Source organism: Quercus lobata, chromosome 4 (assembly GCF_001633185.2).
Source record: "Quercus lobata isolate SW786 chromosome 4, ValleyOak3.0 Primary Assembly, whole genome shotgun sequence".
In the NCBI taxonomy this organism is placed as follows: domain Eukaryota; kingdom Viridiplantae; phylum Streptophyta; class Magnoliopsida; order Fagales; family Fagaceae; genus Quercus; species Quercus lobata.
The window spans coordinates 907,044-935,043 of record NC_044907.1 but is presented as its reverse complement, the minus strand read 5'-3'; the positions used below and the strand labels follow the sequence as shown (position 1 = coordinate 935,043).

Below are 28,000 nucleotides of genomic sequence, written 5' to 3'. Positions count from 1 at the left end.
AAAAAGAAAAAGAAAAAAAAAAGGATGGATTGTATTTGTAATCCTAATTTAGGGAAATTACATTTACATAGGAGAATCAATTGTGGTTGTCCACCCACGCAGAGTGGAGCGGGAGGACACTTATCATCATCATCATCATCATCTCCTAGATAGTTTGGCTTTGGCTCCTCTCCTTTCCCTACCAACGAAGAAGAAGAAGAAGAAGAAGATGGGTACGATCCCGTTACTTGTGTTCTATCGTGGTGGATCACTACCTCCTCCGATCAATTCTTCTTCTGCAACTTTGATTCTGGTACCTCTCTATCTTTCTGTCCATGAATGATTTTTAATTCACTCTTTAGTCTTTATCCTGCTTCCCCTAAACCCTATTACCTGTTTGTTTGTTTCCTGAACAATTTTTTATTATTATCTGGGTATTAGATGTTTCAGAAATTAAACCCCAGTAAACCACACAACTTTCACTCTGCTAACCCTTACCTGTTATATTTCTGATAGATTCAGTAAAGTTATTGAAGAATAAGCCTTCATATAATTTTCTCTTGGTTTGAGGAAGCTTATTCTCATCTCATGAATGAAGACTATTGTATTGGCAGGGAAGGATCACGGTTGCAATTATCTTGGATGTCTAAATACTCTGAATTTTAACCAAAAGGAGTGAGCATATTGATTTGTGTTGTTGCTATACTTCTAAATTTTATTATTATTATTATTTTATGGGGAGCAACATGAGGGAAGATGTAATCATTCTTGATTTGAACCAAGAACCTTTTGACCAGCCTCACGTTTCAGAAGTAAGATTCGATTCTATAGTCGATGAACTAGAAACTGCCCACATACGCATTGAAGAGCGTATCAGACAGCTCGAAGCAGTCACCTCTAGAGCTAGGCAGCGTCAGAGATGGCGACAAGCTCAATCTCACCCTCAACCAGATAACTTCACAGAAGCTATTGTTCAAACTGTAACCAGGCGTCCTCCTGCAGAGCTTGGTAATACTGCTGGCAAAGCCAAAACTAGTAGACCTGGGAGCACGTATTTGATAGCTAAGGCACTGGGAATTGATTCTGATGAAAAGAAGGCAGCAAGTGGTAGTGGGGGTTTTTACGATTGTAATATTTGCTTTGAAATGGCAAGAGATCCTGTTTTGACCTGTTGTGGTCACTTGTTTTGTTGGCCATGCTTCTTTAAGCTGTCATATGTTGATTTAAATGTAAAGGAATGTCCTGTATGTAGGGGAGAGGTAACAGATACAAGCATCCTTCCAATATATGGCAGTGGAAGTAGTGATAGCACCTGCAAGTCAGAGTTAAAAGAGACTGGATTCAAGGTTCCTCCTCGGCCCCGTGCAAATAGGATTGACAGTGTGAGGCAGCAGCTAAGGAGTAGAAGAGTATCTTCTCCTATTGAGGAAAGAATTCACAGCATTGTTGGTGTAATGGGAGAGCGAGCTAGGACACTAGATTCTGATGGTCCACACATTGTGCATGAAAGAGTCAATTCCCCAGTTAATCAGAATCAAACTTCCCAGACTGAGAGCAACCAGCACCATCGTTCCCTTCAAGTTTCAAGATTATTATTGCAAGGGGCTGCATCATTTTCTTCACTTTCAACTGCATTAAATACTGCAATGGATTCTGCTCAAAGATTAGTTGAGGACCTTGAGACATATATTCATGGTCGTCATACAAGAGCAAGCCATGATCAGTCTCCAAGTGTTGATAATGGAGATATGTTCTCAAGTGATTCTGCTGTTGTACAACTGGAAAGCCAGACTCCAGATATTGCTGCTGAAATCAATTACACTGTTTACCCTTCTGCTTCATCTTTCAGGGGGAGTGGTTTTGATGATCCTGTCGTACACTTGGAAAACCACACAATGGATAATGCTATTGAAGTTAATTTAGTATTACCACCGTCTCCTTCATCTTCCAGAACAAGATCAGGTGCCCCAAGAGTTTCAGGTTTGGACGATGGAGTTTCACGTGCGGCTAGAAGGAGAAGGCTGAGATGATATAGTATTTTCCCCAAGGAAATAGATTAAACTGAATCAAGGTTTCTTTTGGAATTGCGTAATATAGTTGTGAATTAATGAAATGTTTTAGGTTTCTTCATTTTTGAATAAATATGTTTGCCAATTCATGTGTTAGGCATGGATCACAATTTGAGCAATCTTCTGTCTGTTTTATAAGGAGATAGGCTGGCAAATGTGTTGGGTCCTCTTAATGTGCTTGGCTATTCATAAAAGCACAATGGTGTTTCCATTGTTAAGGATTGGATTTAAGTGGAGGAAATCTGTTGTTGCCCTCCTCCTTTGAGTACGTACAAAACTTACATCTCTGATGGAGTGTTATGGCTTCTTTACCAAAGAGTTATAAGTCATCATATTTGTAAGTTGTGTAGATGCTTCATTCAATTTGTTAATAATTAAACAGTTTTGCTAAGCAATCCTATTCTATTCTTTGTAGCCTATCAAGTGATAGCTCGGTTTTACTTCGCACCAATAAAAGTATACTACTTAATACAGAAATGAACTTTTACACAAGCTCATTTGCATCACACTCATCATCTTTCAACATGCAATGAGTTTATCGTTGTATGAAATATAATAAAAACATGCGAGCTCATGTTGCATACTTTTTTTGGAGAGGTTAAGAAAAAGGCCCCCGGGCTAGACTAAGAAGAAAAAAGACTCAAGTTGGGTAAAGTGAAACCATTCAAACATGATATTGCCAAGGGGATTGGCCCTAATTGGAAAAAAATTAATGAGCGATGGAGCTAACCCAATTGCGGTGTGTTTTTTAAGAAAAAAGATTTGTGTCATGGAAGTTTGGATCTATTATGTATGCATTTATTATTATTATTATTTTTTGAGAGATTTTCAACCAATGATGTCTGTTTTTTACGATAGTTCTTTATTATAAGACCAAAAAACTAATTAGATTTTGGTGTAGGGATTGAATTTTAGATTTCTTATTCAACCATTAAAGACTTTATCAATTGAACTAACTGAATCCTATTATATGTATTTATTATGGTATAACAATAAATGATTTTACATTTATTATTATTATTATTTAATAAATAAATAAAAGTATTTAAATCTTTTCTAGTATTTGATTATTTCATATCAAATGTATGAAGGGAGAAAATCGAGAATCTCATTAATATCATGACACGAGTTATTCTAGTTGAAATGGTTGCCAAATTACATTTATTAATTACATCCCAAAAAAAGAAAAATAATTTTAATAATTGATTATTTGAAACAGCAATAATATAATGATTTGGTGTGTTGGGGCCGGCGTGGCAGAATAAGTAAAAGAAGTGGAGGCGGAGTGAGTGAAGGCGTTTGCTTGTTTGTTTCCTAAAAAAGCAAAACAGCAATTGAGGAGTAGAAGGAGTGAAGAGTGAAGAGTGGGGATGGGATTGGGTGGGAAAATGGAGTGGGCAGGGCGGGCGAAACACTTGGGAGGAATACCAAGAAAGGTAGTGTTGATGGGAGTAGGAGGTTTCGCAAAGATAGTGGCCACTATTTTCAACACTACCTCCGTTCACAATGCTCATACTCTCATTCGTCTTGTTCGCTCCAGACCTCCTGCTCTTCCTCTCCTCACTGTTAGCAATCACATGTCAACGTTCGTTTCTTTTCCTCTCCTCTCCTCTCCTCTCCTCATTATTTATATATTTATTTATAATTAACAACCAAACTCTCACTTTTACTACGCTAACAACACCCAGTTTGGACGATCCTCTTATGTGGGGTTTCAAGGGCTTCCCCACCTGCCACCCTAATTTGGCTCGATGGGTTCTTGCTGCTGACGACATTTGCTTTAAGAATCCCTTTTATTCCTACTTCTTCCGACTTGGTATCTCTCTCTCTCTCTCTCCCTTTTCTAATTTACATGTACCTTCTTGCAACTCAATCATATTTATATAGGCATATTTCAACTTCACTTGCTCATATATTAGACTTGCTCAAGCTTAAGTTCAAAAAAAAAAAAAAAAAAAAAGCTCCTAAGAAGGACAATTATAATTTTCACTGACTTTTCCTCTCAATCAAATAAATTAGATCAATTCTTGTGCAGGAAAATGCATACCTATAATTAGGGGTGGTGGAATTTATCAAGAACACATGAATGAAGCTCTTGAGCGCTTAGCTGATGGAGAATGGGTATTCATTTTACTTCACATTGTGCCAGTTTTACTTCATATATATTAATTGGAAAAAAAGCATACCTATATTTTATGTTCAGGTTCTTTTGCAGTTTTACTCTGGCTGTGTGTGTGCGTGTCCAGATCCTTTCATTCAATCTCTTATGTTTCATCTCCATGCTCAATGTTCATGCAACTTTGATTATGGTTAATGATTGCTTTAGTTCAGATCATTGAGCACTAGCCAAAGTGAATCAATTGCTTTTATGATATTATCATAAGAGTAGTTGCCTGGTTTGATGAGTTGTCCAATGACTCGATGGGGCCCTCTTAGGAGACTCATTAATAGCTTATCATTTGTGGCTTACCTTATCAAATTGGTGCTGTGTTACACATTGAGCTTAAGTTATCATAGATACCAAATTTTTTGGTGGACATTTTTTTTTGGTAACTTTATTGACTTGCGCTTTGATTCAAAATAATCCTTTTATTTTATTTTTTTTTCTTCTGGGTGCGAATTTGAATATTTTATTTTTCCTGTTGGTCAGCTGCATACATTTCCTGAGGGAAAAGTGTCCCAAGAAGATGCACCAATAAGACGATTAAAATGGGGAACTGCTAGTCTCATTGCTCGTGCCCCTGTAACCCCAATAGTTTTGCCAATTTTCCATCATGGCTTTGAAGAGGTAGTTTTCATAGTATTTCCCCCCCTTTTTTCTCATGAGTTACTGCTCTTCAATTTATGTATATTTTTCAAGTTCCATTACTTAATTTGGTCCAGTTAGTTAGATTGGGTGGCTGGTAAAACAGTCCCTTGGTTTGTGAGTTTTTGTTTTTGGACTGGTTTATGTAATTGTAGCACACAACTTTTGGCATTTGAAATTTTTATTTTTTTTTGAATCTGTTGTCATAAATGATAAATCTATGCGAAGATGATTTCATTTGATTTGCTAATGTCCCAATTATTTGTTTTGGCCAACTTCTCATTTGCTCCTATTATCCAGGTGATGCCTGAGAAATTTTTGTGTGGTAGAAGGCCTCCTTTTCCACTATGTAATAAGAACATTAACATATTTGTTGGTGAGCCGATAGAATTTGACCTACCGAAAATGAGGCAGACGGCAATATCTCTGTCTCGTAATTTGTCACTTCCGCCTGTAGGATGGCCCACGACTTCCCCTCATGGAATGGATGAGGCAGCACAGAGATGTCTCTATGCTGCGATTTCTGAGCAAATTCAAACTGTAATGGAGAGCTTAAGGAATTTCTCTAAAAGTTTTATGAAGTCAAAGGTGTAAAAGTTTTGCAATTTTAAGAAGGAAAATATCTGGCTTGTGCATTTCTATTCTGAAGCATGTTGAGCAGTAGATAAATTGCATTTTGACCATAAAATTTGTTTCTAACAGTGGAAATTCTTTTCTTTTGGTTGAGGATTTAGTCATTTTTATTTTTATTTTTGGTCATAATTAATCATGAATTCCTTTGTTTAATAACAGAGACAATCCTTTTGGGCTTTCTTGTTTTCCATTATGGAAATGCAATATACATCTTTGTAATCACAATAAATAGTAGATTTGTTAATTTGCAGAACTATAAAATTGGCTTTTCAGAATTGATTTGTCTTCATGTTGAATGGATGAAACCATCATTTTAGTGTTATTTTCATGTAAGACCTGATGTGTGAGGCAGAGAAATAGACCAAAGATGGGTTCATAAACATCATTTTGGACAGTTGGAGTTGAAATTAAAAGAAGTCCCTATTTTCTGCTCCAAGCGGCTTTCAGGTATTCTATTTGATCTCAACATTTCTTCACTTTATTTCTATCTTGGTAGGATCCTTCTCATTTTATGCTGCTTTCTTAGGTGAGGTAGGCAAGTTAGAATAAGAAGCAGAAAACTCTCTCTCATTGCCACGCGGCCATTGCTTCCATCAGTGCTTATTTAGTGCCAAGAGATTCTTGTGGACATAACATTGAATTTTGAGATAAAAGAAGAAGTTCAAAGAATTTCCTGAAATGTTTGTTGGACTGTTTAACAGCAGCTGTTTAAGTCATTGCCATTTTTGGTCTTTGTGGGATTGGCCTAAAGACAAGGAATGGTAATGATGAAGCAAAATACATTCTGGAAATAGAGATCCCAAAGAACTACTGATGAAAGATACAAGTATTGAAGTTGATTTGGGAGAGGGTGGGAGATATTAAAACAAAATTGGAAGACAAAGCCTGTGGCTTGCACCTGGACTGTCAACTACAATGTTGTTCAATCCTTGGGTAGCTCAAGCAAATAATGATGTGCCTTTTGCACTGGACTTTGGGAGTTCTGGGATGATTATTAGGAAATGATTATGAGTGCCATTCTATGGAATAATCATTGTTGTTTTAATAACTTTGAAGAATGTTGCTTGTGATAAGCAACTTCTTTTATTTATTTGCAGTTTCTCAGTTTATATTGAGCAGCTCAAATGATGTCCCAAGAAAGTAAAACAGGTGAAGTAGAAGTACATGTTTTATATATCAGGTGGCGGGAGGTCTGACGAGAGAGAGAGAGAGAGAGAGAGAGAGAGAGAGAATTTATGTATTCCCGACTGAACAGTGAGTAGCATCCATGATTATTAAGTACATAACTTGTTAAGATGTGGCTTGAGGACTTAGGTTCGATCTTATTATAGAGTATTAGCTCATTTAGTTTCTGACAGTTTCCCGTGGAAGAGCATTTGGAAACCGCTTGTCCCCAATAAGGTGGCGTTTTTCCTTTGGGGAATATCCTTACAGTGGAGAACCTGAGGAAGCGAAACATTATTTTGGTGAGCTGCTGTTGTATGTGCAAGAGGGACAAGGAGATAGTAGACCACTTATTGTTGCATTGCCCTAATGCTATAGATTTATGGGATTTGGCTTTTGCTCTTTTTGGGGTGGAGTGGGTGATGCCTAGAAAGGTTGATCTTCTAGCATGTTGGCAAGGTCATTTTGGCATCATTGGAGCTGTGAAATATGGAAACCCATCCCTCAATGTTTAATGTGGTGCATTTGGAGGGAAAGAAATGCAAGGAGCTTTGAAGGATTTGAGCAGAAAACTTTAGAATTAAAAATCAAATTTTTTGAAGACCTTGCTTGAGTGGATGGTAGCTTCAGGGAAGTTTTCTTTTTCAAATTTATTTGATTTTATCATTCATTTTAATTTTAGAACTCTTGTGACCTTCAGCTAGTATACTTCATGTGTACTTGTTGATTTTATTTTTTTGAATCAGTATTATTACTTATTAAAAAAGAATAAGATGTGGCTCAAGGACTCATTTCATTTGCATATTCCAATATGGCTTCAAAAACCAACCGGAAATGCAAACTTTCCAACACTAACTGTGAAACACGGTTCTTGCAGGTGGGATTGTACATAAGTGCCTCTTTTGTTTATGAGGTTGTACATATTCAGGTCTGCTGTCTGCATTCCTCTCATGATCAGCTTCAAGAGCACACGCAGATTCTGATACTCAGCATCAAAACTCTTGACTTAGGATTTCAAAATGTGACAGGGAAAAGGGCATATGAAATGAATGAAATAGAGATGGTGTATATGTGTTGGTGTGTGCTGTTTTTCAGTCCACTCAATTCTATAATTGAGATTGGATTACGTTAAAACAACAATAGTACTAGTGTACTTTGTTCAAATCAACAATATGTATTTGCTACTTGTTTAGGAAAGTCACGTGAAGGTTTGGGCTTTTGTGGTGCATGGTTCCACTCTACACAGCTGTATTAAGCGGATGATGACAGCCGTGAGCAATCCTTGATCAACCCCTAGAATTTTCCAAATACATTGAAAAAAGTCAGTTGATACAAAGCAGATACTTTATAAGATTTTCCTTCTCATTTCTCTTTAATATACAAATTCACCACTTCATTCTCTGTTAAAAAATTCACTCCAATTGCCACAATATGAACAAAAAAAAAAAACACAGATAATAAATAAAAATTACATTCCTGAACGCTCAATCACTCTCTCCTCTCCCACCCCACAAAAGCAAAAGCAACTAATTACAAATAGGCAAATGGGCAAAGCAAAAGCAAGAATGCGCATGTAATTACACCATCATGTTTAAATACATCCATGTGCTAACTCTAATCCGTTTGTTGTAACAGGAAATGGAAATCAGATCTTTGTCGGAGAATGGGTGGTGGATCCATGTCAGAGAGGCTGATGTCACTCAAGGATCGGAACATCTCTTCCATTGAGAACGGTATGCTGAAATTTTTGCAAGCAATGCCATCAGCATTTTTTTTTTTTTGGAATTAAAATGGGTAGGAGAGAATTTGTAAAAGTAAATTATTACCTGGAATCAACATCGAGCAAGAAAGAATTATTGGGCATATTAATTGAATCTTCTGCCATCATCATTCTCATTTTGCCAATTACCTGAGATTTTCCATTATTGTTGCACACAATTAAAAACCAAGATCCCAATTTGGCATCAATACTAATATGCTTGTCTCTTGTTCTTAAGTTAAGGACTGCAAGGAAATAATCCAAAGTAATCTGAAGTCTCCTAACCACATACTTAGTACGTAGCAATGAAACTCGTGAGAGAGAGCATATGATTTCAAATGATGTTAGAATTATAAAATTTATCTTAGTATAACAAAATTTGCAAGAGTACTTACATCTGGAGGTAATCCATGGGTTCCATATTTGTCATCCCAGAACATAGTTCCAATGCGATATATTTGTGGAATGCTCAATATCTATGGAGAATAGGAAAGGCAAGAAAAGCCATTAGCTAGGTGTTGTCACTAGTTGAGAATTTAATTTTATCCTCTATTGGATAGCTGAGAAATCTGATTAAAAAATAATGGATTAGATATACACTTTTAAGCCTTTTCTTGTTTTGGTTTTTAATGAAAATATCCTACTAATCCATGCAGTAGTATTACTGCAATTAGAGTGTTATCTTTATTTATTTTCATATCAATAGATCCTGACTGAAATGGTTATCAAAGGGAATTTAAAAGAAATTCAAGATGCTTTTCATTGTAGCACTAAGTCTGTTACCGGGCAGAGTTCATTTGTGATCTCATCCAATGATTTCTGAGCTTTCTGATGTAACACCTGCAAAATTTAAGCATATTTAAATAATTCTAAATCTTTAGCTTTAAATAGCTTTATTGGCTAAGTCATCCGGGTTCAAGAAAATCTACCAGAAACCCGACAGCTTGCCTTATGTGTTGGAGTTCATCCCAGGACGATCCGGCAAACTGTAAAAACAACAAAATTGTATAACGTTCTCCTCCTCTGCTCTTCAGTCTTGGCAAAAAGTGCAAACAATTTTCATTACCTGATCCGTTGTTTTGAGACACCAATGTTCCAATTCCTGCAAACCTGCCTTTAGATATTCTCCATTGCTAAATGAGCAGCACTCACGACGAAGCAATAGACTGCCAGACCATAAATTTGGTACTTTGATGAGTGGTTTTAAACTGAATTCAATCCCTTTCTGAAACTTCTCTTGTATAGATTGGAATTGAAACTCTACTCACCTATTAAGGAGCTGTACATTGATGAATGAAAAGACCTGACTAAAGATCTTTTTTGTGATCATTGAAGGTACCTGAAGATCTCAAAAATCAGATGAATCTGCTAAATTGGAAAAACCAGAAAAAGAACCGGTGGAAGAGTGGATTATGCTTACGTGGTTCCCAGACATTAAACCCAAGGTATGATCAAGCTTATTAACAATGCTCTGCCAATGTATGTTTGATGCTTGTTGCTTTGCAACTATATTTGAATGGATACTTTTAGATGACCCTCTTATTGATCTAACCCGTGATGATCTAGGTGCCTGTTTATGATAATTAAGAGTTTAGTTTTGCATGTTGATTTGTTGTCATCTAAATTTTTTGCCTACATAAGATGCTTACCTGAATGCACAAGTTAAGGAACTGGCTGATCTCTTTCTTCAAATTGTCACGGATCATCCCATATATTTTCTCAACACATGCAGTTAGATGTTGTTTAAATAGTAGGGCTGGGTACTTAGCTTCCACTTTCAATTGTTCATTCGGTTTTCCCTCCATTCCACTGTAGCCGCTTGAAATTCCCGTGCCCAATGAAGATGGACGAAAACCCTGAGATTACCATATTTAGAATTGTAAATGTTCACACGAGCTTTGATGTATAAAAGAATTCACTTGTGGAAACTTACTTGTGCCATTCTGCCAAATAAGGTGGTTGGGGAGTTTCGGTTACGATGAGAAGCTGAACTGGTTGTATTGCTTGCCTTGAGTGTACTTTGTAAAAGAAACAGAAGGGTAGAAGTTGTTGAAAGCCAATATGCCAAATCAGCAATGTTGTCCTGACCCTTCAAGGATATAACATAGAAAAATTAATTACACCTGTCAAATTAAGTTGATCACTTTATCATAAATTAAAATGCTGAAAGCATGCATTTCAGTATAAGCTTTATAAAAGGTTTGAGATCTCAGGTTCCATCCCTGGCCCCAGCGAATTTGTAATATTTTTACTTAAATTATTTTTATTTATAAAAAAAAGAAGTATGCTACCTCTATGGATGAACGAATTGTTTGAATAATCCTATCAAATATATTTGTCTTCTCAGCTTCAAAGGATCTCCACTGGAGAAGTGCTTTATAGACAATACAGGCTGCGATAGGTCTATTCTTATCAAATCGTTTATCTTCTATGAGATATTTGAGTAGTACATCATGATTTTCCTGTTCAAATGATATAAATATGAATTTACTCATTAGTGACCACCCAAACTAAAATAAGTTTTTAGACTTCCACATTTGCAGTGTCTGCTTATAATTTCAGCTTTCAATGACATACCTGCTGCCTGTCTGTGAGTGATCTTTGTCTAGTTAGGAGGGGGGCAATAGGCTCTGATTCCTGAAAAAAAGGAATAAACTCATCATATTGGAAATGTATATTCATTAATGATCTATTATCCAAGAAAGTTCATGATACCTTTGTTGTTTGAAGTTCTTCGTCTTTTTGATGTCCATTGTCCAAACACTGCACCATTATCGAAGGATAGTGTCAAATAATGAAGTAATTTCACGAAAACAACCAAGCCTTAGTGCCAATTTTTTTGGGGTTGGCAGTGAAGTAACTTTACCAAAAAAGGAAAAATGGAAGCACCCTCTTTAACACCCGCCCTCCCCCCCACAAAAAAAGAAAAGAAAAGGTATTGTACCTTGACTTGTGGCAGTGGCCTCTCAGGTGTAGCTATCTGCTTCACAACTGCCTGGTTTTGAAGCAATTCATTCTCTGACTCCAAACTTGCAATCTTACTCTTGAGGCTGGACCAAAAGTAAAACTTTCAGAAATGTGCTATGTTGAGTATGTTCCTAAAGCTCATTGTGAGCTGAGCTAGTGGCCTAAACAACACATTTTGACAAAGTGGAACTGTAGATAAAATCTTGTAGTTGGTTTATGTCATGGAGTAACTTCTACTGCACTATTGGCTGTATTTATTACTTGTTAAGATCTTGGGTTTGTGAGAGTTGAACATTAATACCTTAGGGAGCCTCTTTCTAAGGGCTTAATACAACATGTTGGAACACCGCCTTAACCCAAATGATTAAGTTAGTACGTTAGGCACGAACAATGTTATGTTAACTATTTACTCTTGTCACTATAGTCTGATGTGGGACTTGACCACTTAACAACCTCACATCTCATACATGAATATTCTAACATCACTTAAATGAAATCATTCCCTTGGTGAATTCACTTGATAAGGAGCCACATTCAAGAAAAGCTGTGGTTTAAAAATAAATGTTTTGATGATATGTCTAAATGTCCATGGTCTAGTTGTTATTTATATATTGTATAAATATATATTCAACAAAGGTATTAGCTGTCCCTGAACTAGATTTATATATGTTTGTCCCCTTGTTGTCATCACCTTGCGTAGTGATAAAGAGAAATATGTCAATCACAATTTTCTAATTTAAGTTTACCGATTTCTACAAAATAAAATGAGCTCATATCTGGCATTTTCCTTTTCTCACTTGACAAACATTGTAGTTTTGATCTTCTTGAGAGATCAATTGTTCAGATTTTCCTAAAGTTTCTGATGTTTACTCATGACAAAATAGTAAAAAGGTTATCAAATTTCTTAAGAACCCCACTCATGCCCCTCCCCCGTGAAGGAGGGCCCAAGAAAAAAAAAATTGCTTGCTCTTACATTCTCAGTTCTTCAGAGATGTCCTCCTTTGGTGATGCTACCAAAGCCTGTTGGCGTAGAACCTGATTCTCAGATTCAAGGTTTGATAAGTTCAATTCTAATCTGAAATTATAAATACAAGTTAGTAAACCCTAGATTTTGATGATAGAGATGTCATGACCAATTCTTAGTTGACTACCTTTCAATAGTCTCTTGAAGTAACGTTGCTTTTAGCTGTGCTTCTTCTGCCTCTTTTAGCCTTGTTTTGCTCTCTTTTTCAGCTTTGGAATACTTCTCCTCAAATTCCTCAAACTTTTTCTTCAGCTCTCCTAGCTCACCCTACACACATTTATGTAAGTCTCCTGTCACCATATTTGTTAACTGCAAAATTTGTCCATGAATTTATACAGATGTATGCTCACTCACAAATGCATTGGTATCTTTATGGGTGGTGGGACTCATCCTTCTCCCATTCTCTAAAACTTTTGTGTTTGACGATTTTTATCTAAAGGTTTTACATTCACTTTTAGTTTTCTCATCCATGGTGCACTATCCACATATAGCTGCGTAAAAACAGATGTTACCTTCTGTGGGGATATCACGCACAAGGGCTTTTGACAGTTGGAAATTCTTTTTCCTTTTCTTTAACTATTAAGGGAGTTTTATTTCTGTTAATAGATTATGTTAGAGAGATAACTTTTCTTTCACTATACTTAATTACGTTTTCATGTATTACTTTGAAAAAAGAGATATCAAGCCAACTTCAGGCATATCTTCGTACATAAAGTGAGCAAATTAATATTTTCTCTTCTTATATATTTATATTCAGATTTTCCTGAATATTTTATCCTTTGTCATGGTCCAATACTTACGTGACTATGTAGATCTTAAGTTATTTGTTGCTGATAATGCTAAAAGAGAGTTTTTGGAAGTTACCTCCAGTTGCTCATTGTGATTTCTTAGTAACTCCAGCTTGGTGTTGTCCACAACTGGAACCTCTTTAATGACTGGTGGAGCTTCTTCAATGGCTAGCTTTGCTGCTTCTTTCTCGCGAATGATTGCAGCATGGGCTTCATCCAGTTGCCCTTGCATTTCATGTAAAGCATTTTGTAACTTTGCAATTTCTTGTCCTTTAGCCTCTTCAAGATCAATCTGCAAAACATTGTTTTCTGATGAACCTATAGTGGACCAATTCATTTATGGACTCAGCATCAAATTGACATGTTCCAATTGATCTGGACTGCTGTAGAATTGATTAGACTGAATGTGGTGACAGAAACTTAGAAAATGTGATACAATTTAAATGTGTTCAGAGAAGTGGTTCAGGGTTTTGTTAAACCAAATCTAGATGACTTAAATTGAAACTACAATTCAAAGACGTGTTAAAAATGGCTGAGTCTCCCCAGCTAGAACTGTGGATAAGATGCAGACAAGAAAGAGTTCAAGGGAAAAGAAGATTAAATACCAAAAGAATCAAGATTTGTGGTCTAGTTTTGATGTCGGACTTTCTTGACACCTTTAATAGGTTATTTTAGTTATTATTGAGTCTTAGCATTGAGTGTTTTAGGTTGGGAAGCTTTAGAGTAGTTTCAATTAAGTTTACTAGAATAAGGGCAATTTGGTAATTTCCATATTTTATGGAATGGGATGTCCTAGAGGCCCATGAGTCTTAGTTTATGTTTTGAGTCCTCCTCTTATTTGGTTTAGGAGCTATTACATCCTTCTTTTGTTTGTTATTATTATTCCTAGTCATTCTAAGAATATGTTATTTAGAGTCCAAATACTTCTAGGAGGGGATTAACAATGGCCTCTATATAAAGGCTTTATTGTATTCAATGTTATTTGAATGGTGATTGATTGATAAATCTCAGCAGCTTATTTAAGTTTTGAGGGTGTGATTACCTTCTCCTACTAGCTGTGATTGCTTAGGAAGGCCTAGGTGTGATTGCCTAGTGTTTTATTTATTTTATTTTCTGTTTATCCTCTGTTTCCGCTCCAAAACAGCCATCAATTGTCATTCTTTTCTAACCTAATACTCTTTAACATTAATCCTTACTCACTTATCAAAAAAAAAAAAAAAAAATCAATCCTTACTCAAAACTCATTAATAGACCTAGTATAGTGCTGATTTCTAAAAGATCCTGCATCAGGATATGTAACTAGTTAGCATATGCTTTAAATCAAATGTCATTTGTTTTTTATTTTTTATTTTTTTTGTTTTTTCCTTTTTCATCAAATGGTGGTAGTAAGCTATAAAAATGGGGAAGAGGTATTGCCTAGCTACAAAGGATGGTAGTAAGTCAAAATCTATTCACATTGCTTTAATGATATACTTTTCGACTTTGTGTAATTGGACTTGCGCCAACCTATTCACATATTTGTAGTTGATGGAGAATATACCCTTAAGTGTTTTTCAAATTCTAGTCGCCATGTTAGCTCTTCAACACGCTTCTCCAACTTGTCCTTAGCCTCCTTAAGTGCCCCTGTTTCTCTTGCAGCCTGCATCAGAGAGTTTCTTATTTTTACTATGCACATAATTTAGATAAATCTAGTCTTAGAGAATAAATCAAGCCAAGAATTGGAGAGAAGTGCCAGGATATGCTTATATGAGAAGTAAAGCTCACCATCCTAAGCTTTCTAAGCTCCTTCCTTGCAACCCTTGCTCTCCAAAGACATTGAAGTGTTAGATTTGCCTTCTTCTGCTGTTTATAAGCAGAAAGAGCTTGAAATCTTCTCCATTGAGTCTGTCAGAAGAATGAGTAATAGCATAATCAATAATATTACTCCAAGGTTGTTGATTGATGAATGATTCAATGTTGGAATATAAACCTTTCTCAGATGGCTTGAATTATAATCCATCTATATTATGTGACAAATGACAAAATTTATCATGCATGTAATAGAAGTAGTAAAAAGGACATGGAAGGGAGTAACAAAGAGTATTGTTTGGGATAGGATAGAAGGGGAGATAAAAAAACATGTGTCCAATCAGTTAGTCTTTTGAGGATCTTTAGTCGACTCCAAAGTTTTGGGATTAAGGCTTTGTTGTTGTTGTTGTTGCATGTAATAGAGGGATCTGAATCTAGTTTGTATGAATCATTATTTTCACAATTGCTTTTATTCGTTCGAATCTTGAAATTTTTTCCTTTGTTATTTCTGTAATTCTAAAAAACTTTCTTAAATGAAGACATCCAATCAATGAAGGTGCATTTCTAAGTATCATCAAATATTAAATTTCATTTCTTGTTCCAACAATATCCTTGATTATGAATTTTTTAGATGCAATATAATTTCCAATCTTAACATTTTCTCTATGCAGCCCTGCATTTTATGTTTTAGTGATTTATCCCAGCCAGAGGAGTTACCTGGATGATGGTTGCAGCCTTTGTTCTTCTTTTGTATCTGTATTCATTTCGAGCTGCCATTGCTCGTAACCCAGTTTGAATAACAATTGCTGATGCTAGTAATTTTGTGTAAAATTTTCTTGCAGTGTGAGCACGAACATGTTTTTGTATGCGGATTGAAGCAGCTACCTTTCTCATCTGTTCATACAGCTTACGTGCTATTTGTGCTGCATATGGAAGAGGCAAGAGAAACTGTCACATTTACATTTATTTCCAGCAATAACTGTCAAAGTTGGTAGTTTCTCAAAATAGATTAGGAATCAATTTTTTCAAAAGCTTAAACCAGAAATGTATATCAAGCTCAAACAACCAAAGGTGAAAAGGGCTCTGAAATGGTGATAGTCAGGTTATTGAAATAGCCTAAAGTTTAAATTTCCTGGAAGAGGGCCAACACTGTATATCTAGTTCAGGCATGACAACAAAGTAATCAAGACCTTTCTATAGGTTCAAACTGAAATCCAATCCACCAACCTGATGATGGAGTACAAGAGAAAAAAGAGATATGGGTTGAGGGGTTGAGAAATCTAACCCAAATACCTAATTACACACTACTAAATGAAGCAGCCTACATTTTGTCTATTATAGGAGGGTGAATTAATCTGGTTTGGTAGTTCTAACAGACACTTTCTGATTTATGTGCTATGATGCAACATGGAATAACATAGGAAAAAGAGTATAACCTCTCCAAAGTTTCTGTACATTAATAGTAGCCCATCGCAGGGTGATGAAGTCTTTTCTGGTCAGATGTGTTCGAATTTGCCTTTGGATGCGTCTGGCCGCATTAGCCAAGACTTCAGTTCTCCGCGCGTCTAATTCAGCCATCTGCCCAGCTCTAAGAAACACCTTTGTTTTCCCAATCTGAAATACAGGATGAGGGAGGCAACTATCAGAATACATAATGAAAATTTTCTTGAGAAATTTGTGCACAATGATCCTAACTATTGCCATGTCATATAGGTAGGTCCAAGTGTAGAGTGACCTGATAGCCCTTCAAGCCCATTCTGTCACAGATGGCAATACAGGCTGATTTTTCGTCGGATCTGCATAGAAGAAAGCAGTGGATTATCAAAGTTGAAACTACAAAGTCAAAATCATTTTTGCTAAATTCATCTAAAATGAAATTATATCAATGGTATTTATATCCAAAATATCTGCCTGATTGCATGTGAGTATTTGCTAAGGTATGTATTTGTTAATTAGAGCATGCAGCTTAATAGGGAAACTGTAGCCTTCAACCTTGAGGTCCTGGCTTCCTTCCTATTCTATAGAATAAAGATGTGAAACAAAATCAGAAGATAAATATTTTACTTTCTAAATTTAGAAGTTTATACCCATCAAGAACATCTGGAGCTAGCATTCCAAAACGGTCAAGGAACTCATCAAATGATCTTTTTGTTGGATACCCAGCACAACTTATCCTAATAGCCTCTAATACACCCTGCAACAATATCATTTGAAGGAACATTATCAACCAGTGCAACATATGATAGTTTCTGGGAAATGCGATTTATTCTGTGGGGTAGAAGTGGAATTTTAGTTACCCCGCATCTTAACTGGTTTAAGACATTAAAGTTTTCAAAGATTCCAGGCTTCAAAACTGTGTTGGGCTTTACACATCTGATGTAATGTGGTTCTGTTGTGTTCAGTGTCTCCATCAAAGCTTGTAGTTGTTGCTGGTTGTTGAAGTTTGAGTCAAGAGTAAGTCAGGGTCTCAGGGTTTACAAGATCTGATAATGCTACTATGGAAAAAGGCTTACCTTGAAGCGGGTACCAATGGAAGAGAATTTAGATTGCTTTGATGTCTCATCAGGTAGCGGAGGGAAAAGGTTAGCGACGAATGGGCACTTGGATGCATCTAGTAGTGCTTGGTGTTCTGCTACAACATAATCCTTGTTTTTATCAAGAAATTGGTCTGCTTGGTATGTGACCTGTAGAGCATGAGGCTTTAAAATGAGAAACCAAATTTTATTGTCTTTAGCTGGATGGTTGTGGAAATGAAAAATTCTCTTACATCTCCTGCATAATGGTTGATTGTGAAGTCTGTTCGGGCAAGTTTTGGCTTGCTGAAGCGCTTGTGTCCTTTATATGTCTGATACATCTTTTGTGCAAATGTCTCATGGGTTGCCTTGGGAAACATACTGCAGCAGAAGTGAACTTGTCTGTATCCTTGTTTTCAATATTGATGCATTATCTCTATCTCTTATTTTCTTTGTTTTTCAATGTTTTATTAGTTCTTCTATTTTTGGTGTCAGGAGGAGATAATGTCTCCTTTTACCTAAGGTAGCATGTGCCATTGGTGCAAGGTTTAGAACCTGCTTAATTACTTCATAACTCATAAGTAGGTGATTTTCATCTGTTTCTAGATACAGATATTCATTTGCATGTAGAAAAAATGCGTACCAGGCTTCATCAAGAAGAGCAATTATACCCCCGGGTTTCTGTAAGGATATATAATCAATATTTCATGTTCCATATAATAGATATAAATTGTGTAAGTTGGACATACAATGTTCTTTGTGAGTTGGTACCTTCTCAATAAGATCCAAAACATCCTGGTTGTCTACGAATTCTACGTAACTCCAATTTATTTCCTCTTTTGTGTACTCTTCTTGCTCCATCTTGAATACGTGCTGTTAAGAAAGATGCTTGTTAGTATAAAATTACTTCAGTATAATGATGCTCAAACTGTACCTATAATGTCATTCTAACCTGATTAAAATGTTGTTGCAACTTCTCATTTGTGAGGTTGATACATAGCTGCTCAAAACTACCAAAAGTAATGTTCAATATATCTTTCTGTAGATTGTAATAATGTTTTTCTGTTTATTATGTACCTGTTGATCTTGAAGCTTTCAAAGCCATAAATATCTAGGACTCCAATTAAGCTTACTGCATTGGGATCTTGGCCAATTGAACTGTTTATATTATCCACAATCCTGCCATAGTTCAAGAATTTACTCAATTTAATTCGGTCCTTGTCCAGTCAAATAAAATTTTTTTCTGAACAAATTAGAAATCAAATTGGTTTTGGTTCTGAGACAGTCATGATAATTGCTATTGACAGATTAATTAAAGGAGTTGAGTCTAGTTTGCTTACCAATCAAACAATCTGGAGTATACAGTCTTTGCCAAGGCATCACGACTTAGGGCAGCTTGGCCTGGGTCCAGTGGTTTTGTAATGTTACCATCGGGAGTCACTATGACACGCTTACAGAGTGAGTCTTCTAGCATCTTCGCGTCAGACCTGAAGAAGTATACAGGAGGCCATGGAGAGGCATCATTAGAATGTAGATATATATATATATATATATATATATATTTTTTTTTTTAAGGTGGTCCAAATAGATCAGAGTTCTAACATGAGGAGCTCTGCGGCAGTTTGAAGATGGAATTTTGATTTCTCATCTTTCAGTTTCGAAGAATCAACTTCATTCCCTTTTATGAAGTCAATGTTTCCAAGATGTAGAATTGCAGCCACCACACGGAATATAGCATCCTACAGATAGCACCATCTCTGTTAATTTTATTAATGGACAAAGGAAATCTTCTATTTATTAACATTGAAAGGCTCAACACCTGCTCATCTGGGCTGATCCCCACAATATCCATGGCATTTCTCGTCTCCAAATATTCTCTCGCATCATCTACATTTGCTACTTCATAACAATTTGATTGATTAAGATAATGGAATGTTCTTGGGTCCCCCAGCTTGAATTTCTTAACATCCTGTAAGGTGACAATATAGTTCAGCTAAATGTTTGTTATGCCTGACTTGGTTGCTGAGTAGGAAAATGTACGGAGGTCACCTCTGGTGGTGCTGCACAGAGCATGTAGAAACAATGATAGTTTCTCTCTGGATCAGAGGCTTGGCACACACGTGACCTCTCAAGAAGATATGTACGAATTGCAGCACCAGATATCTTTCCGTGCTTATCAAATTGAATCTCAACAAATTTACCAAAACGACTGGAAAAACCACAGATTATTGTAAGTTAAACCAGAAAGAAAATTATTCTAAAAAAGTTCTGAAAAAAGTCTCTGTAATAAAAGAAAGAATGCGAAAGTATATCACCTTGAATTATTGTTTTTCACAGTTTTGGCATTGCCAAATGCTTCCAGGACTGGGTTGGACTGAAGATGTGGAAAAATTACTGTTTAATTATCAATTGGAAATAGTTAATTTACAAACAGAAGTTCAAACTCACCTCCAAAACCTGTTGTTCTACTGTTCTTCCATCTGTAACAGATCTGCCCCCCATGAACGCAAGGTATCTCATGAGCATTTTTGTTGTCTCTGTTTTACCAGCTCCGCTCTCTCCACTTACCAAAATGGATTGGCTTCCCTGTTCATTTATCATTGCCCTGATATTTGAAATTAATGAGTCAATTCTACTTCTTTGAAGATAAGAACAATACTCTGGTTGAGCCAAAGCCAGTTTGTACACTGTTTATATACCTGTAACAAGTGTCTGCAACGGCAAAAAGGTGTGGACTTAGCTCTCCAAAGGCAGCTCCCTTATACTGCTCCATCATGTGGATGTCATACAAGTGTGGCAGTCTCCGAAAAGGATTCACCGCAATTAGAATGTTCCCAGTGTAAGTCTGTTTATTTCATCGTTACTTGTCAGATTTCTTATATCTTTCATTACAAAATAACTTCACTGCAGTGGTGTTGGGTAGGTGGTAGTTACTCACATATATTTCATTGAGGGAAAATCGACAGGCAAGGTTATATAGGACTCCTGGTTCATGGAGGTAAGCTAACTTGGTCATGTCATCGACCCCTGCTGGTGGTGCTTCTGTGTCTTTTGGATATATACTAGAAATGTCTGCAATTATCTGAAATTGAGGCAAATGCCAATGTTTAGTTTATATATCATGCAAGCCTGTTTGGCCAATGAGCTCTGGCTCAATTGGCACCTCCTTGCCTTGCAAGTGCTTGATGGAGGGTGAGATCATGAGTTCAAGATCCACTTGGTGCGTGTATAATTTACCCAAAAAGGAAAATCATGCAAGGCTGTTTAGATGTCAATAATTTAAACTTCATAAGACCTATCATCATCTACAGAAATCCTCATTGATTCTCCCAAATAAAATTTTAGTGGCAGATGGATTTTTAAGTTAAATAGTCATCTTGACAGTCCAACTAAATTATAAATTATGTTTTAAGTTGAGAAAACAAATTTGTGCCTAACGACCCCTTTCTTTGAGTTTTCTCCATTGCAACAGGAATACTTGTTTGAGGCTCATCGGTTCTTATTGAAATCCTGTTTCATTTTTTCTTAAATCATGCATGCTTTACAATAAACCTTACTACCAAAAATTTATGTGGTGATGGGTTGTTTTATAGATCTTCTACCTTTTATGTTTTTATTTAAAAGTTCGTCTCCTGGAGTTAATTTTTTCTTACTTTTTCACTATTAGTAAAATACATATGACTAATCCTAACTAGTCTATAGAGGATCCAATAAGCTTTGTTGTCATTTCCAGTAAAGTTATACAAAGTGCCTACAGAGGAGCCCTATGAGGTTATGTATACGGTTTGAAAGTGCATGTTATATTAACATGAAGAGTATGAAAGGATGGACAAAAATCTGTCCTGCTAGATGATAAAAGTGAATAAAGAAATAAATAAATGAAGGGGTTTTACGAATTCCAGAAATATGGGAGGTGGCAGAAGCATACAGTTTTGCCGTTAGTGGCAATAATTGTGGCATCTCTGCCATTGATTTCTTGGACGTCACCATCGACCCATGCATCCTCAGGATCCTCTGCCCACACATGTGAGCCAACAATGATGTTCACTGGGCTTCCCTGGATCACCGTCCATATAAGAACAAGAAAAGTTAACTAACATCTTGTAGGGAAAAAGGTCAGTAAATTAAAACTGAAGGAAAACCATGATCAGGAAGCTTACCATTGCTAAAAGTCTATATTATCATCAAAATTCAGGAGAGTGAACATAAGAGGATGAGTGTGTGTAAGAGAGAGAGAGAGAGAGAGAGAGAGAGAGAGAGAGAGAGCGTTTTGGAGGATGATGGTGTTGTTCTTTAAGGAATGATATTACAACACCTGAAAGTAGAAAAGAATGTTAAAAAGGAATTCAAAAGCAGAGGAAATGCCAGTGGTGTAACTCAAAAATGCAAAAGGCAGAGTAGCCAGCTACACCTCACCTCCCTCCCTCTCTCCCTTACTCAATCCTTGTCAAGCTGTCAACTTTTCTGCTCATTCCACATAGGATGCTGACTTGGCACTTAGAGAAGCCCTCAGAACCATTAAACTGTATCATTGAAATATATACTATTAGTAGCTGGGTCAGTTGTGTACTGGTCTGTGTACCTACAATCCATTGCTTAAGCCATACGAAGAAGAAAGAGGCTTTGGAGCTGGCCTGGTACAGTGAGTAAATAAATGCTTATTGTATGCATCAATCGCTTTGCTGTGGCTTTGCTTATTGTATGCATCAACACCAAAATGGCTGTACCAATTTTGCCCATATCACGGTGTTGTGCATAGGAGTTTTTAAGTAGCAGCATTATTTTGATTAAAATTTTGGCACATAAAAATAAAAAGAGTTATCTTCTTTTGAATGGTCATTACTTTACTTTGTATTAAATCAAGGAGTGGGATTAAAGATGGCTAGTTATTATTATTAGCTTTAGCTGGTTGTACAAACACGACTAAAAACAAAGTCTCATTGAATGTTAGAAGGCCCCATGTCGAGCACTTTTGGTTTTGTGTTTCCGAGAGGCCTAAGGTAGAGAGAGTTGGAGTAAGAGGCTCCAAATCCAACACCAATAATAGGAAATAAATTTTAGATATGTGTGTATATGGGGGGTGCATTTTCAGTTAGATCTAAGGCTATTCTAGTGATTCTCATCTTAAAACTCAGTGGGAGGGACACATAATAGAAGAAATGGCAAATGCATACTATAGTCTATAATTAAATTAGGGACCCAACATTTCCCTACCTCGGCTTTTTGAATACCTCTTCCCACCACCCACCAAACCCTGATGTGGCCTTGTGGGCCTTTTTTATTCCCTTATTCTGGAGGGGCGGTGGAGAATGGACTAGTGGGGGAGAAAGTTATGAAGTAGAATTGGAATTTCCTTTTATTGGACGGCTGAAGCCGGTGCCGGAATTTAGCCAATGGCCGTTCACATGGGAAAAAGGTACCCTGTCATGGGACCATGGAAACAATTAAAAAAAAAAAAGCTAACACTAGGGTAACATGGCTTTCCAACCAAGCTTTCTCTATTACTTGTCAGTTTTTTTTTTTCTTAATAATAATTATTTGCTTATGTCTAGTATCATTAATCATCATTACTGTTGCTTATACTAGCTATTTTAATAATATAAGAGTCAGGAGGAGCAGGGCAGAACCAGCTTGTGAGTTGTGACACTCGTATATTATACTAGCAATTTTAATAATACAGTATACGTGTTTTATTGAGCACCAAGTCCTATATATATATATATATAAAAGCTCTGGATCGACCTTAACCTTCTCTTTTCTACTAATTTGATAGTTAGTTGATTAATTTTAGGCAAAAATGCAAAGCTGACCATCTAACTTTCAGTTTTTTTCATTTTAGTCCTCTAACTTTCAGTTTTGTCATTTCAGTCCTCTAATTTTCAGTTTTGTCATTTCAGTCCTCTAACTTTCAATTGTTGTCAACTTGGTACTCCGTTAAACTCCAATTATGTCTTGTCGTTAATTGTGCAAAAACGACGTTGTTTTGGCTTTTTTTTTTTATAATAAATTTTGGAATTTAGAGAAAATTAAATATTAAAAAAAAAAAAAAAACTGAGGGTCAATTCCGATGGCTTACCCTTTTGTGGAATCTTGAACATACTCAACAGGATTCATTTCATCACCACCACAAGGAGTAGCTGATTCCTTCCTTGGTGACACACAATCTTCGATTCCGGCTTCTTTATCCGACGGTTTCAGATCCTCCTCCTCCATTATCATTGTTATTGCAACGTCCACCTCTTGCTGTGATTCCAATGACACACACTCTTTTGGTGAAGAAGAAGTTTCAGTCTTTTCAAGCTGTTCACTTTCGATTTCACTGTTCTCAACCGTACTCGAACTTTTCTCACCCTCCATTTTCCTCTTCTTTGTACCTACAATCACAAAACGATGAGGTGTTAGGGAGATTTAGATTTTTACAGGAGCGAGCTTTTCTCGGGATAGAGATGCCAATCATTTCATCGGCAACTTTCTAGTGCCTTGAGGATCTCGCCGGCCAGCAATGGTTGTTGTCGTCGATGATGACGGTGGAGTATTCTTCGTCCTCTTCATCTTCGACGCTTTCTTCCGTGCTTTCCTCTCCTTTTTCTCATTTAGAATTGGTTCTCTTCCTCTTGCTCCGATTGTTCATTGTCTCGGAGACTATTAACCCTCAGTTTTTTATTTTATTTTATTTTTTTTTAAATTCTAAAATTTATTTAAAAAAAAGCCAAAACGACCGTCGTTTTGGCTCAATTAATGGTAAGACATAACTAGAGTTTAACGGAGTATCAAATTGACAAAAATTAAAAGTTAGAGGACTGAAATGACAAAACCGAAAGTTAGAGGACTGAAATAAAAAAAACTGAAAGTTAGAGGGTCAGTTTTGTGTTTTTGCCTTACTTTTATAAATAGTAAAATAATTAGATTTAGAATTTGTATACTAAAAATTAAACTTTAATGTTTCTACACAATGTCGTGTGGTATTAAATTATTTTATTTATTTTATTTTCCATTGGGGAAATTTTGCAGTAACTTTTTTTTTACAATAAACTCATGTTATTCTCCGCTGACATAAGTACAGCATATAATGAACTCATAAAATCAAAAATATTTGCTTGTTTGCTGTATTCATAAACTCCCAGGGTGCTAGATAAATTATTTGAATTTAGTTTAGTAATAGAATATGATCCAAAACTTAATATAATCAAACTGTAAAAAAGGGGAGGTTCTAATTCAAGCAGTGGTCTTTTGCGTTCAGTTTTGATTCTTCGTCTTCCTTGGAAAGTCATTCTCGCTCTCAGTAAAAGTAAAGGGTAGAAGTGCAGAGCCATACAGTTGTTGTTGGCCAACGAAGTAATTGATTGTTAGTGGGAATTTTAGGATCAGGTTTTTTGGCCAATTTTAAGTTTGAAACTATGAGATTGCTACTGCTTTGTTGGCCATTTTTTATTTATTTATTTTTTATGTGAAAAGTATAGGCAAAAACACTATTTTCGTCCTTACATTTTGGGGTCACAATCAATTTGGTCCCTATATTTTAAGAACATTCAATTTGGTCCCTGTTATTTTCAATTTACAATTAATTTGGTCACTGCCGTTAAATCACTAACGGAAAATACTTACGTGGCAAACCGTTAACACAGTTGGCATGTCTAATATTAAAAAATTAAATGAAATACTGATGTGTCTTAATTTCAACAGCCAACTCAGCGCTTAGTTGGCAAATAAATCCCACATCAACGCTTAAATTTTATTTTATTTATTTATTTATTTTTTCCATTATTGTATGAATTCCTTTCCTTAGAAATTAGAATACGCCACAATGGCCACATCCCATCTAAGCTTATCCTGTTTTTCCTTCATACATTTTTCTTTTATCTTGATTTTCCTTCATCTCATCTCTAAGCTTATCTCTCTCTCTCTCATTAATCTTTTGTTCTCTCTGATTCATGATTGAAGAAGCCAAATCCCATATACACAAAACTCGAAATCCAGATCCACTAGGCCCAGCTTCTCCAAACCCAGATTCAACACAGATTGACCACGACTTCTCTGACATCTCAGATCAGTGGTCTCGATAAGGGTTTTGAGCTCCACGCCATACGAAGGCGATTGGTTGGTGAACCATTCTATGGTCAGGTTCGAAAAGCTAAAGGGATTGGGTATGTTTTTTGAGCTCAGAGTCCGCATTGCTATCTTCTTCTTTGATGACCCCTCCACTTCCATGGCTATGTGGGTTTGCTTTTCAAAGCTTTCTCATTGTGTCTATGTCTTTGGGTCTCCATTACACTACAATGGCTTGACTTTGGGTTTGTTTGTGTTGAGTGATCAAAGTTGTAAAATGGGTATTTTTAACATGCACTTGCAAGCTGGCATAGTGGCATTTGAGCTCTGTAGTGGATTTGTGGTGTTGGAAGATTTGGTTGTAGAAAATCTGGGTTTGATTTTGGACTAGATTAGTGTTCGGTTACCAAGAAATTGCAAGAAGGGAATTGAAAGGAAATTTTGTTTGGTTAGCAATTGTAAAAGGAAAAATAAAATTGAGAAAATAAAAATAAAAATTTGATTGGTTAAAAAAATTGTAAGAATATTAAAGGCCGAATAAAAAAAGCAAAGAAATTCGTACAATGAAAGAAAAATATTTTTAAACGTTGACGTGGCTTTTGTTTGCCAACTAAGCGTTGAGTTAGTTGTTGAAATTAAGACACATCAGTATTTCATTTAATTTTTTAATATTAGACTTGTCAACTGTGTTAATAGTTTGCCACGTAGGCATTTGTTGTTAGTGATTTAATGGTAAGGACCAAATTGATTGTAAGTTGAAAATAACAGGGACCAAATTGACTGTTTTTAAAATGTAGGGACCAAATTGATTGTAACCTCAAAATATAAAGTTCAAAATAGTGTTTTTGCCAAAAAGTATATTTACTAGGTTGTCCTCCAGTTTTGTTTGTGCTTAAAAGTAGGGTGTGTGTATATTTTTGAACCAAAGAAAAGTCTATCCCAAACAGGAAAAGCCTCTTATATAGTGGTATCAACTATCCTCTAACATTGAAAATGAGAGTTTAATTGTGGAGAAAAAAAAGGTTGATAATAAAAAGAGTTCTAAGATTAAAGTAGGAGAGAAAAAGTTCTTTTTAGGTAGAATTGTTGCAATTTGGTGCAACCAATTGGCGCAGTATATGATATGATATTATAGGGAAGAGGGGATATAATGTGGGTTTGGATTCAGCGTTTCCGTTGAATCTTGCGTCGCGTTTTCCATTTTTTTTTGCTTTCACGCGTTTAAGGGAGAGACAAAAGTTACTGTTCATGAGACATGTCACTGTTCACGCACTGTTTAGTATTGTTGAGCACTATTCATACATTGTATAGCACTATTCACGGGTTAAAAAAAATTGAAAATGAGTCCCACGATACTATTCACACATTTAAAAATTATTTTGCTATAGTGTTTTCAGTTTTCAATTTCAGCAACAATAAGTTCAATCCAAACAGACCCATAGTCAACTGATACTCCTTTGTATGATTGAAGTTCTATTAATTGTGCGATCTTTGTCCATGCCATATCAGTATGGGTAACTTTTTAATAAATTATAACTTATTTATGTCTCTAGAAGCCATGATTTGCTTTTTCTTTTTTAAAATATATTTTATAGAAATAAAAGAGGTTATTGATATTCATTTTTTTTTAGCTAGATCTCGTCATGCTCTTGTCGATTTTGGTGGTTGGCAAACTCATAAATTGCACGGAAAAGCATACAAACCTGAATGGGGATAACTGAACAATTTTGACAATTAAAAAAAAAAAAGAAAAGCCTATGAGTAGATTTAAACTATGATGGAACACTATTGTTTGTGCAAAATTGTCTTTTTAAATCTTGATAGATTTTTTTTTTTGGATAGAATAGATTAGAATATTTAAAACTAGGCGTAAATGTACTTTTAGCCCTTATATTTTGACGTTTTTCCATTTTAGTCCCTACATTTTATTTTTTCTACTTTTAGTCCCTAAAACCAATTTACGCTTTCCGTTTTAGTCCTTGAAGCACTATTCCGTCACCAAACTAACGGGAAAACTGGACGTGGCTGACGTGAGTATTAAAATATTATTAAAAAAATTATTTGACATTTTTTAAATACCAAAATTAAAAAAAATAATTAATTACTCAATTTAATGTTACTGTAGAAAGAATAGAAACCCACCGAATCAAAGAACATGAAACCCAGCAAAACATGAAACCCAGCAAAAGAATAGAAACCCAGCAACCAAAACCTCATACTCTCTCTCTACCTCTCTCACTCACCGCTCGCCCTTTCGTCTTTATTCTCTCTCAAAACGATCTCAAAGACGCCACTTCATCCTCCTCCGACGACTCGCCCCCCGATCCCACCACTCCCCATGACTCGTCCGAGTGGGACGAGTTCGGCTCTGAGTCCCACTCACCTCACAAGTCCGAGGACGAGCTTGACCCTGGCTCCTAGCGCCCGATCTTTAAACCTGACTCCTCCTCCTCCACCTCGGCCC

General features: G+C 36.1%; 3 protein-coding genes across 7 annotated transcripts; 2 read left to right on the top strand and 1 right to left on the bottom strand.

The window, feature by feature from the left end:
- Nucleotides 1–29: 29 nt before the first annotated feature.
- On the top strand, nt 30–2,439 carry LOC115986954 (breast cancer type 1 susceptibility protein homolog). Of its 2 annotated transcripts, none has more exons than XM_031110389.1 (2): nt 30–292; nt 594–2,439. In XM_031110389.1, exon 2 carries the CDS (start codon nt 714–716, stop codon nt 2,007–2,009), a length of 1,296 nt encoding a protein of 431 aa, XP_030966249.1. In that variant the 5' UTR covers nt 30–292; nt 594–713; the 3' UTR covers nt 2,010–2,439. The 2 variants fall into 2 exon arrangements, with proteins under 2 accessions (XP_030966249.1, XP_030966250.1); XM_031110390.1 differs by having other exon boundaries at nt 496–2,439.
- A 926-nt stretch (nt 2,440–3,365) lies between these two features.
- LOC115986955 (N-acylphosphatidylethanolamine synthase) lies at nt 3,366–8,378 on the top strand. Of its 4 annotated transcripts, none has more exons than XR_004090945.1 (6): nt 3,366–3,633; nt 3,737–3,864; nt 4,084–4,169; nt 4,699–4,836; nt 7,529–7,922; nt 8,287–8,378. XR_004090945.1 is itself a non-coding variant. In XM_031110391.1 (5 exons), exons 1-5 carry the CDS (start codon nt 3,419–3,421, stop codon nt 5,446–5,448), a joined length of 861 nt encoding a protein of 286 aa, XP_030966251.1. In that variant the 5' UTR covers nt 3,374–3,418; the 3' UTR covers nt 5,449–5,731. The 4 variants fall into 4 exon arrangements, 1 of the variants encoding a protein (XP_030966251.1); XR_004090944.1 differs by having other exon boundaries at nt 7,529–7,972; nt 8,287–8,372; XR_004090946.1 differs by lacking the exons at nt 7,529–7,922; nt 8,287–8,378 and adding exons at nt 5,840–5,934; nt 6,014–7,522 and having other exon boundaries at nt 3,371–3,633.
- On the bottom strand, nt 7,979–24,172 carry LOC115986953 (myosin-12-like). The gene is made up of 42 exons (XM_031110388.1): nt 23,567–24,172; nt 21,907–22,013; nt 21,651–21,805; nt 21,419–21,547; nt 20,429–20,572; nt 20,190–20,335; nt 19,939–20,095; nt 19,806–19,864; nt 19,540–19,699; nt 19,310–19,459; nt 19,093–19,229; nt 18,831–18,977; nt 18,568–18,669; nt 18,443–18,500; nt 18,262–18,363; nt 18,134–18,171; nt 17,745–17,871; nt 17,491–17,661; nt 17,275–17,406; nt 17,065–17,171; nt 16,713–16,773; nt 16,414–16,591; nt 15,695–15,900; nt 14,954–15,073; nt 14,730–14,828; nt 13,266–13,481; nt 12,529–12,668; nt 12,351–12,452; nt 11,355–11,460; nt 11,126–11,173; nt 10,988–11,047; nt 10,702–10,872; nt 10,344–10,499; nt 10,060–10,266; nt 9,831–9,980; nt 9,679–9,749; nt 9,477–9,576; nt 9,340–9,396; nt 9,194–9,250; nt 8,806–8,886; nt 8,478–8,560; nt 7,979–8,389 (listed from the first exon to the last, which is right to left on the bottom strand). The coding sequence occupies exons 3-42, from the start codon at nt 21,651–21,653 to the stop codon at nt 8,266–8,268; spliced, it is 4,662 nt and encodes a 1,553-aa protein (XP_030966248.1). The 5' UTR covers nt 21,654–21,805; nt 21,907–22,013; nt 23,567–24,172; the 3' UTR covers nt 7,979–8,265.
- Nucleotides 24,173–28,000: the final 3,828 nt, after the last annotated feature.